Genomic DNA, 11,246 nt, shown 5'->3' with positions numbered 1-11,246 from the left:
CCATTTAGGCGAACAGTGTAACCGAACTGAACGTAAATCAGCCCGATTCCGAATACAGTTCAGCCAGAAAATGAGCCGGAAATCGGACTGACCGTAATTAGGCTGGTCGCAATGCTGTGATGTAAATCTGTTTCAAATTGACAAGCTGTCAGGAAAGCAGGCTTGTTATTTGCTAACACAATGAGCCACAAAGAGAGAAATACACCGATTTAAAATAGAGCAGCACAAAAACACTGCGATGTGCAGAACGACTGCACAAAGAGAAACTTGAAAACGAAAAAGAGTGCCTCCCCTCACTGGAAAGCAGCTAGGAACAGGGTTGCCAAAATTAAATCTGTATTTTTGTCCTAAAAAATCTTTTCATCTGTATTTACACTTCGAAAATTCTGTGTCGATATCTGCATCGAATCAGTTGAGTCGTTTAACTTTTTTCTGGATTATCTATCGATTAATTCTTGTGGTTTAAATCAGTCAAGCAAAGACCTGTTTACATTTTCATAAAAAAAACACTACAAGTCGTTCTGATATTGTACTTGAGCTTGTGCGACCACCCCTGGCCGCCAATCCGTTATCGATCTGGACTAGCTGATGTTGAACAGAGAATAAGTAGATAATTATGCTTGGGAGTAGCGAACCATCTTTCAATGTGCAACTCCTGGTAATCCTAAAGTGTTTATTGTTCAATACCGGCGCCGACCAGGCCCGAACGTAGATCGCGGAAGAAAAAGGACGGAATGGTTAGTCCGATACTTGCTTTTGTTAGAGGCCGTATATACTACTGCGCACTCCACAAGTATCACAGGAGGAGGATATTTCTGTTAGTAATCTACTTCTTCCTTAACGACGCCAGAGAGATGACTTCACTATCTCGACTAGATATCGATCCACCAAACGCATAGACCGGGGACCAACGGCTTTACTTCCCTTCCGAAGGAAGACGTGACCACAGATTTTTTCACCTCAGAAAAATCTCAACGACCTCGGCTGGAATTGAACCCAGGCAACTGGAATGAGTGGCGGTAACGCTTACCACTCAACCACCGGCGCCGCCTACAAGTCGTTCTGATATTTTACATCCAGAAACTTGAACTTTATCGATGTGCACAATGGAAAAATAATTTACTTCTTCATTTAATGACTTTTGTTGATATATAATATTATAAACATTTAGTCAACCAATGTAGCTGTCGAATTTTCGGAAAAAAAATTAAAAATTAACAGTCACAGAACATTACAATTAACGTTTCTGGAAGTAGACTTCAGCCAGGCGTTTGCTGGGTGCTAACCTGAGTGTATTGTAAACCTTTACCTTTCAAAGTGAGCGACCAATCTCAAAAGTGAAGATATATTTTAATATAGAGGGCTAAGCTGAGAGAGACAGAGAGGAAGTATTACTGAAACTTAAAAAATATTTCTAAAAATAGTTTTTGTAACATCATTTCTCAAAAATCTGTAAATCTGTATATACACGGAAAAATCTGTATATCTGTACACACAGACTCTTGGTCTGAAAATGGCTGAAACATCTGTATAAATACAGATTATTCTGTATTTTTGGTAAGCACTTGTCATTCTTCTTTATAATTCTTCCAATAGACTGGTTAGTTCGACTGGTCTGTCTATGAAGGTACTATCTCTATCTTTTGGAATACATGTGTTTTGACAGCTTGCAGTTTTAAGATCCCTCGCACTTTGAAAGTGCGGAGTCCAGGTTGGTGTGACGTGCACAATATTCCATATAAGAAAAAAAAGAGCCTAAGTCGAAATCTCGACGCAAATACATGTTTCGCCGTTTTGTTTTTTTAATTATAAATAAAACTAAAAACCATTCTAACTAATTTTCATCTCAATCTTGTAGTATTTAAGTCGCATAATGTCATAATAACGAAAACGCAGTTTGTTTACATTTGCAATTTAGGCCCTAATGAAAGATCTATGTCGATTTTCTTATCACTTGAAATGCATCGACGTAGATCTTTCATTAGCATCTCGACTAATAATTAAAGAAAACAAAACGGCGAAACATGCATTTCTCTTCGAGAATTCGACTTAGACCCTTCTTCTCAAATAGAATATAAAGGCGAAATTTACAGTTTCGGTCAGAATTAGGGCGAATGGTTATTATTCTCAAGATTTCGGATCAACTACGTTTGTATTATATAAAAATAGCTACCTTAATCCTGTTTACTCGATGGTTGTGGCACAAAAACATTCAAATATTTCAATATTTTCATGAAATTTGAAGAAGAGATGCACGCGAGGGCAGGTTTGAGCGCGTAGTATTGAAAATACCAATGTATTTTGATTATAATCAAAATAAGTAACAAAAGTATTAAAAATACTTCTGTTGTACTTAATAAGGTACTTAAGGTAATTAATGTCGATATGTATCTACTTAAAGTATTTAAAGTACATCTTGACGGTAAGAAAAATATTTTGCGCATTTAAAATAAGAAAGCGAAGTACAGCGTTTCAGTTTCGTTTCAGTAATTAAAGAACAATGAATTTGACGCATACTTTCTTAAATCTTTGCAGTACTTAATGTATTTTATGGAACTTAAACCAACTAATTATGTAAGACACTGCACTGCGCAGTATTAAAGATTTAGTGCTTGCCTCTCGCATCAAGACCATTCCGAAAATATCCATATCGCATGGGTTATAGCGAATTTCGCTAAACCTGAAGTTGCCAGCTTGGATTTCAAAATGGTGTCAAAAATCAATTTCTGGCACCTACTCGAGGAAGTCTATTCCGAATATACCTATATTGTTGAGGTGCGGGCCTTAAGGAGTCTTCCAGACCCGTCTTTTCCATCTTTCCGAAAATCTAATGCTGATTTCGTTTTTAGAAACGAGTCGCTCTAGGTTCGCTCTGAGCTGTCACTTTTGTAACGATTTTGTAAATATTAGAGCATTTTGCATTCAGAAGGACTTAGAATATTTTTGGCAACAACCGCGTTAATTGCGAAATCCGTGCAAATAAAACTGCCAAAATTGCTTTGCATTCGAAAGGACTTTTGCGAAATCCGCGCAAATCAAAAATCTTACAACTAGCGGAGGTCCAACTAAAAAGCGGTCCAGTTAAAAAGTGTCCAACCATCGAATCACGACTGTACCTTCAACACGCTTTACCTAATTTTAACTTCCCCCTCGACACCACGAGATTGAGTCAAAGGAACTCAATTTTAGCACTGAGAAGCATGTATATCTGTTCTCTGTGATTTTAGGTAGTTTTTCGTTTCCGCCCTCTAAGAACGGTTGGTTTCAAAATCGTCCAATGAAGGACGTTCGTTGGACCAATTTGGACATCGTCCAAATAACCGTTCAACGAACGTCCATCGTTGGACCCGTGTTGAACGATTTTGAAACAATTTTTTGGACTACTCAGTGGGCGTGCTGAGTGTATTATACACGCTTAAAATCCATTACCTACCAGTAGGTAATTTTAATTTGCTGTCCTTATTTCACTGCTGGAAAAGGAGGGAGAGGGAATGATTTTTTTACTCAAAATTAATTGGATGAAATTTTGTCGGCTTTGGGGTAAATTTGGACTCCCTCTCTTTCGTTTTTCGTTGGAGGAAGTGGGATGCACAGATTTAAAATTACCTACTGCTAGCAAGTTTTCTGTGTACACAGACTCTATTTTAACCATGTAAACTGAAATAAATCAGTTGTGTATACACTAAACTGAAAGTTTGCAGCCTAATTATACCAGTTTGGGGCAAATAGCTAATTCCAAACGTCAAAAACAAAACCATGGCGCGAATTGTTTTGAATTTGTGCACCGTATATCGAGTGAGTTCTTAAGTTTTTTTTTAACTGGATTTAATATTTTTAAAATAATAATCGCATTGAAAACTAGCCCACTCGTGTACCCAGTGTAGAAGTTCAAGAAATTGTCAGTCGTTACATATTATCCATTATTTGGAAATATTGTTTTATTTAGTACCTTGGGAACAGTTTCAAAATGATATTCAGTCAAGAGTAAGAAACATCATTATAAGTAATAGTACCATTCATTCATCATTCAATTTTTGTTTCCAGTTACGAACGTACGGTGAGTGACGTTCGTACTATTATTAAATATGCTAAATTGGACCACAATAATCTAACCAACACGGCTCAGGTTAGTACATCAAGTCCATAATCTAGTTTCGTATGAAATAACCTTTAAGTGACGGCACAGGCTATCTACTATCCGGACACCGATGTCTCTCCAAATTTGTCTAATCTCAAGCTGTTGGAAGCAGACGAGCATATACTTGAGCAAATCAAGGAAGGCAAAGTGGTTTCCTTCAAAGGAGCACTGAACGAGAAGGTCGTACTTTGCACCGAGTCGCGCACCTACGAAATTAAGGAAGCTGAAATTTCCAACAGCTTACTGTTGGTTCCCCATCTTAAGCAGGCGCAAGCGACCAGTCGTTCGCCCATCAAAAGTCCTAAGGGAGGAGTCAATACCTCGTTGGATAGTAGCACGGAAGAGGTAGTAGAAGAGGTGGACAGTATTGATGAAATCGAGAGGAAGAATGTTGTGAAGATTTTCCACGACTATTTTGAATGTCGCCAGGTAAAACCGAAGTACAGAAAAATTATAGACCTTTTACGGTTAACGCGTTACTCCGGTGCAGAGAATGAACATCTAGTGGATCGCAGTTTGTTGTTTCGGTTTACACAGTTGTTGGATACTGTTCAATGTAGCAAGGAGGAGTTCCAAGAGGGATTGAAAAAATACCGAGCGATTGAATTCGAAGATAGAATTCGGATGTTGCACAGCGAGTACGAGTATCGAATCATTACACTGATGTTAGTATTGATTGCAGAAAACTCGTGGGAGCTGGATGAAATTGATAAAGCTACTACCATTGAAGCGCTGGATGGTATTGTGCCGTACGAAATAGTAGATCGCATCTTCGATGTTTACACAGTACCGAATGAACGCGAGGAAGGTTGGTTTCGGTATCGCGAAGATCTGGTGTGCGCACTCTTTGCGGAGAACATTCTACAGCAAGGTTTGAAATTCCACATCGACGATTTTCTAAGCAACTGGCAACAAATGCTACCGGAAGGATTTACGGTCAATGAGAAGTATCTTCGAGGCATCGGAATAATCGATCGAGAAGGAACGGTTCCCTGTGTGCGTGGACTGAATGAGGCAGACTTGCCAACCAATCTGCTTGTCCGACTCGGTATGCTTTTCAAAACGAAAGAACGATGGAATTTGGAACAAATAGAGCCGTACATAGAGTGGGTGTTTATAGAACTGAGTTCGATTTTTTTTTCTTAATATTCAATTTGTTTTCAGATGCTTTACGACACCCACCTTAGGAGTAACAGCAATTTTGGCTAAGCACACCCGTTCGTTGGTCGTTAATGGAGTACGAATCTACGTTTCGAAGCATTAGATTTCTTTTTCTCTGTTTTACTGTAATAGTATTATAGGCTTACGTTGTTTTACAAAATATAATCTAAGGATACATTTTCATAAGTATTGATTAATCATTTCTCTTCCGTTTCTTGTTTCGCTGTTTTTTTAGCTGAATATTTTCTTCGGCTACTTGTCGAACTAAATTGATAGCAGACTGTTCCTTTTGGGATGGGAAACTATCTGTCATAGAAGAAGTGGGAAATCTGTAAAGAGGAAACCGTTATTAGTACGTCATTATCGTAAGTTTGATCACTATTTACTTCATCATCACCCGATCCATTATGATCGGCGTGGCAAGCAGTCTACTTAGCTCTAAACGCCTCGCCTTCATCTGTCGTTTTTCCTTACTTTTTGCCAATTTCCGTTCTTCCTCTTGTTCACTGTCTAAATCCGAATCACTCATGAATTCTTTCGCTACCTTCTCTTCCCAGCTTTGCGTTTCATTATTTCGTCTCTGATGCAAATCCATGCGCTCTATATCTCGTGCCAGATTAACACGCTCCTTAATCTGCTTCATCATCCGTTCGGACATTGGATACATGGGTAAATCTTCGGTCCTGCCAAGATTCTGGTTCAACTTGACGTAATCCTTCACTTCATCCGCTCCAATTAACAACACAGTGATGCCCTCCTTACTGGCGCGAGCCGTCCTGCCGGAACGGTGCACATAGTTTTCCGTCGTTTTTGGAACCTGATAGTGAATAACGTGATCCACGTTGGGAATATCCAAACCACGAGCCGCAACATCGGTCGCAATCAGCAAAGCAGTTGGATTCTGGGTGAAACGTTCAAGATTTTTCAATCGTTGACGTTGTTGCATGCTTCCAAACAAGCTGAGCGGATCGCAGTTCAGATAACCAAACAGCGAAACAAGTCGTTTAACACATTCGATCGAGTTACAGAAGACAAGCGTACGTCCTGGGTGACGTCGGAGGAAGTAGAATAAGTGGTAATCTTTGTGCTCCGCCTTGCAAAGGATTCGCGATTCGATAAGACTGTAAGCCGTTCCGTGTTGCTGAGTGATGTCCACTACTTTCGGGTTGGTCATTCCGATTATTTGGATCAGATTGTTTAGCCGCTGGCCAGGAGTTTCCTTGGTGATTTGAAGATTTTTGTTTTTAGACTTTAACCGTAGCTTCTCTGGCAAATCGTGATCTATCGTAAGCGTAGCAGAAAAGACGAAATTTCTCCTAAGTTTGGTAGTTTCCTCGTCTTGATTGATCATTTCCAGCAGTTGCTTAAGCTCATCGAAGTGACCCTTTTCGAGCATCCGGTCCGTTTCATCGATGACTAAGAAACTACATAAAAGCTTTTAGCATTTGGCGACTTAATTCATAAAAGGCAACTTACCGAATTTCCCCTACTTTACCGAGATGTGGATTTCCACTCTGAATAAGTTCCCAAAGCCGACCGGGGGTGGCGATAACAATCTCGGGACATTTCTTTAGTATTCTTTCCTGCTTGACGGTGGCCAGTCCTCCGAATACGGTGGCTATTTGAATTCCCGTGTACTTGGCGACCGCTTTTAAATGATCATTAATTTGGACAGCCAGCTCACGCGTCGGTGTTATTATTAGCGCGTAAAGAGGCTTATTTTGCTGTACCTTCTCTAGGCCATTCGTCATGCCAACGTCTGCCTCAGCAACGATTGGATCCGGGTAATATTCCAGCTCTTCCGGAGGTGGTGTTAATTCGTGTCCCTTGCGAGAATCTTCTGGTTCCTTCCTATTCACTGGTATTTTTGCAGACGTTTGCCCAGTTTCTTTGAGCTTCATGATACCCTCCAAAAGTGGAATACCAAATGCCAAAGTTTTTCCGCTACCCGTTTCTGCTGCACCGAGTAGGTCACGATTCCCCATAATGGCAGCCGGCAGGGAAAGTTTTTGAATTTCCGTTGGATTACGAAAACCTCTGTCAGCCAGGGCGCGGATAATTGGTTCCGATACACCCAACTCGGTCCATTGCTGTAATTTGACAATGACTAACTACATTCAAATTGAAAATAACTGCTTTTACTTACAAAATATTCCGTTACGGAATAAGCACTAGCATCAATAGTTGTCACAGAAGTGGTTTTCCGATTTGATTTCTTACTGTTTCGTTTCTTGTTTGTTTTTTGGCTTTTGTTGGTAACATCAATTGGCTTCTTCAGCAGAACAAACTTACCAGGAAACGATACATCCTCTTCGCCGACAGCTGCTCGTTTTGCTTTTTTCGGCTCGATTTTTGATTTTTGTTTGCGATGTTTATCATCAAAGTCGGAATCTTCGTCCGAATCACTAGGTACTGTGCTCACTTGATGCCCATTTTTTCCGCGTCTCTCATTCCTGGAATATATTTTTGTGTCCTCGTCGCTACTACTGTCAGAATTGTTCCGTTTTCGCTTGGATTTTTGCTTAGACTGTTCACCTTTGTCATCATCAGAGTCGTTCTTTACTTTCTGAAACATTACGAATAAACCGTGTCTAGAATTTGATAGGAAAATTTAAACAAGTTTCGTTACCTTCTTATCTTTTTTGACTAGCGATCGGTCGTAACTTTCTAGAATTTCCAAACCAATCAACCCGGCCAGGTCGCCTCCATCGTCTGAGATCACTGGCCCGCTAAGCTTTACCTGTTTCCACGAGGCATCCGGGAGTGTTTTAGCACCAGTTAGTGTAATTTTTCTGGACTTAGTCCTAAAATTTGACGATTTTTTAACCATTTTCACTTTCCGCCTGAAATAGTTACTAGCATACTTTAATTTCACTTAAAAAATATGCCTATTAGCGGAAACCGCAGAAACGCACGTGTCGACGATCGTGTACGGCGTGAAATCAAAACACGTATTGCCGTCAAAACAAAATTATACCAGTCGTCATTGTCATCATCAAGACAGAAAAGGAAAGGTAGAAACATTTCATTCCCAAGAGCATGTTCAGCAGGGTTACCAAAAATACAGAATAATCAGATTTTTCAGCCATTTTCAGACCAAGAATACCCGGTCAGCGTGGCAAGCAGAAAGTTAGCAAAAGTTGAGCAAAGCGAAATTGATGCTGGCAGAGTTTCTGCGAGCATCTTGCGCGATTTGTGCGAGAACTCTGGCAACGAATCCGCTCAAATGCAACAACCGTTTCTGACAGAAGCGGTTAAACCAACAGATGCTGCTCACTTTTATCCAGAATCTGGTCAGAAATGTACGGCCAAGATCTCTGCACGCTTCCTGCCACATCTTTGTCAGATGTTTTGCTCGATTCATGCTAAATTCTACCAGGTAAGAATTGCCAGGATCTTTGCACAGTTTAGGTCCGAGTTATGCCAGGGTTTAGCTCGGTTCCTGTCAAAATTTGCCAGAAAACGCGAGCGAAACCGAGCTCGCCCTAGCTTAACTAACCCGACAGGATACACGCAGAAATCTGACAGGGCTGCCAAACCAAGACTTACAAAAATCTAGCAAAGCGGTCTCTGCCAGAAGATTTGTTCACTGGGTACCCACTGAGACGTCCAAAAATTTGTTTCAAAATCGTTCAACACGGGTCCAACGATGGACGTTCGTTGAACGGTTATTTGGACGTTGTCCAAATTGGTCCAACGAACGTCCGTCATTGGACGATTTTGAAACCAACCGTTCTTATTGGGTATGTATGTGCAGATATCTCGACAAACATATGATTACGGCCTAAAAGCCAACTGTCAAAATCCACTTTGAATGGAAATTCCGGACAAACCGTTACACGCCAATCACAGATGTTGGTAGTAAACGAAAGAGAAAAGTTTTCTCTTTCATAAACTGTTTTGAACTGTGTTCGACCAGCAACGGTTTGTCCGGAATTTTCATTCAAAGTGGATTTTGACAGTTGGCTTTTAGGCCGTAATCATATGTTTGTCGAGATATACAGATTTTTGTGTGTATGTACAGATATGCAGATTTTTGAGAAATGATGTTACAAAAACTATTTTTTGAATATTTTTTTTCAGTTTCAGTAATACATCCTCTGTCTCTCTCTCAGCTGAGCCCTCTATATTAAAATATATTTTTACTTATGAGAGTGGTCGCACCTTCTGTAAGGTAAAGGTTTGTAATACACTCAGGTTAGCACTCAGCAAACGCCTGGCTAAAGTCTATTTCCAGAAACGTTGATTGGAATGCTCTGTGACTTTGTGAATTCTCAATTTTTTGTCCGAAAATTCGATAGCTACATGGGTCGTCATATATATATATATATATATATATATATATATATATATATATATATATATATATATATATATATATATATATATATATATATATATATATATATATATATATATATATATATATATATATATATATATATATATATATATATATATATATATATATATATATATATATATATATATATATATATATATATATATATATATATATATATATATATATATATATATATATATATATATATATATATATATATATATATATATATATATATATATATATATATATATATATATATATATATATATATATATATATATATATATATATATATATATATATAACATTATATATCAACAAAAGTATTTAAATGAAGAAGAAAATTATTTTTCCATTGTGCACATCGGTAAAGTTCAAATTTCTGGAAATTATCAGAACGATTTGTAGTGTTTTTTTATGAAGACGTAGACAGGTGCTTGCTTGACTGATTTAAACCAGAGGAATTAATATCTTCGATAGATAATTCAGCAAAATCCAGGTTAAACGACTCTACTGATTCGATACAGATATCGACACAGATTTTTCGAAGAATAAATACAGATGAAAAGATTTTTTTAGGACAAAAATACAGATTTAATTTTGGCAACCCTGTTGTTCAGCAGAGATCTCTCCAGCCCAGTAAAGTTCAGCCGGAAATGAACTTGAATTCTGGCTGGTTCCAGTTCTTATTCCGGCTCCAGTGACACAACCGATTCTAACTAGTTGTGTCACTGGAGCCGGTATACGAACTTGACCAGCCAGAATTCCAGTTCATTTCCGGCTGAGCTTAACTGGGAGAGAGCAAATTTTCTGGCAGAAACCGCTCTGCTAGATTTCTGTAAGTCTTGGTTTGGCAGCCTTGTCAGATTTCTGCGCGTATCCTGTCGGGTTAGTTAGGGCGAACGCGGTTTCGCTCGCGTTCTCTGGCAAATTTCGACAGAAACCGAGCTAAACCCTGGCATAAACTGTGCAAAGATTCTGGCAATTCCTACCTGGTAGAATTTAGCACGAATCGAGGAAAACATCTGACAAAGATGTGGCAGGAAGCGTGGCCGTACATTTCTGGCTGGATTTTGGGAAAAAGTGAGCAGCATCGGTTGGTTTAACCGCTTCTGTCAGAAATGGTTGTTGCATTTGAGCGAATTCTTTGCCAGAAATCTCGCAAAATACTTAACTTTTGCTAACTTTCTGCTTGCCACGGTGACTGGGTTGGAGAACACACCACAATACAAGAATGTTTATAAAAATATTTAAATGTCCGAGGCTCTACAAATATCCTCAAATGCAAGCACATTTGCTGTGGCCTATTTAATCAAATCTAGGGTAAAGGTGTGGTTGATACGTGAAGACATTCTCACAGGAACATTTTTACACTTATTTTTTTTGGGATTTCACGAACTTTTGCCTTCATGACGGCTTAATTTTTTTTTTTTTGACGGAGGACTACGTCTTTGTTTTCGATATGGGGGTGCACTTTGTAAATTCTACAAAAATGGTATGTAACGAATTTTTAATGCATATAAATTAGCTATCTCACGATAATTTTTCAAATGTTTTGCGCATATCGCTCCAAAATACTTCTAAGAATAAATTCCAATA

At 38.8% G+C, this 11,246-nt stretch overlaps 2 protein-coding genes across 2 annotated transcripts; one reads left to right on the top strand and one right to left on the bottom strand.

The window, feature by feature from the left end:
- The first annotated feature begins 3,761 nt into the window (after nucleotides 1-3,761).
- Nucleotides 3,762-5,444, top strand: LOC131691266 (sister chromatid cohesion protein DCC1). The gene is made up of 4 exons (XM_058977537.1): nucleotides 3,762-3,984; nucleotides 4,045-4,126; nucleotides 4,187-5,244; nucleotides 5,303-5,444. The coding sequence occupies exons 1-4, from the start codon at nucleotides 3,968-3,970 to the stop codon at nucleotides 5,400-5,402; spliced, it is 1,257 nt and encodes a 418-aa protein (XP_058833520.1). The 5' UTR covers nucleotides 3,762-3,967; the 3' UTR covers nucleotides 5,403-5,444.
- LOC131691265 (ATP-dependent RNA helicase DDX24) lies at nucleotides 5,442-8,235 on the bottom strand. Its single transcript, XM_058977536.1, has 5 exons — nucleotides 7,929-8,235; nucleotides 7,446-7,865; nucleotides 6,776-7,389; nucleotides 5,686-6,723; nucleotides 5,442-5,628 (listed from the first exon to the last, which is right to left on the bottom strand). Exons 1-5 carry the CDS (start codon nucleotides 8,127-8,129, stop codon nucleotides 5,493-5,495), a joined length of 2,409 nt encoding a protein of 802 aa, XP_058833519.1. The 5' UTR covers nucleotides 8,130-8,235; the 3' UTR covers nucleotides 5,442-5,492.
- Nucleotides 8,236-11,246: the final 3,011 nt, after the last annotated feature.

Source organism: Topomyia yanbarensis, chromosome 3 (genome assembly GCF_030247195.1).
Source record: "Topomyia yanbarensis strain Yona2022 chromosome 3, ASM3024719v1, whole genome shotgun sequence".
Classification (NCBI taxonomy): Eukaryota; Metazoa; Arthropoda; class Insecta; order Diptera; family Culicidae; genus Topomyia; species Topomyia yanbarensis.
This window is presented reverse-complemented; position numbering and strand designations above follow the sequence as displayed.

Excerpts from the sequence above, each read along its gene's own strand:
- LOC131691266 (XM_058977537.1), top strand. Across the intron at positions 4,127-4,186 it reads ATCTAACCAACACGGCTCAG|GCTATCTACTATCCGGACAC; the intron begins GTTAGTACATCA and ends GTGACGGCACAG. Across the intron at positions 5,245-5,302 it reads CAAATAGAGCCGTACATAGA|ATGCTTTACGACACCCACCT; the intron begins GTGGGTGTTTAT and ends ATTTGTTTTCAG.
- LOC131691265 (XM_058977536.1), bottom strand. The coding sequence starts at position 8,129 with ATGGTTAAAAAATCGTCAAATTTTAGGACTAAGTCCAGAAAAATTACA. Across the intron at positions 6,724-6,775 it reads GGTAAAGTAGGGGAAATTCG|TTTCTTAGTCATCGATGAAA; the intron begins GTAAGTTGCCTT and ends GCTTTTATGTAG. Across the intron at positions 5,629-5,685 it reads ATGGATCGGGTGATGATGAA|ATTTCCCACTTCTTCTATGA; the intron begins GTAAATAGTGAT and ends TCCTCTTTACAG.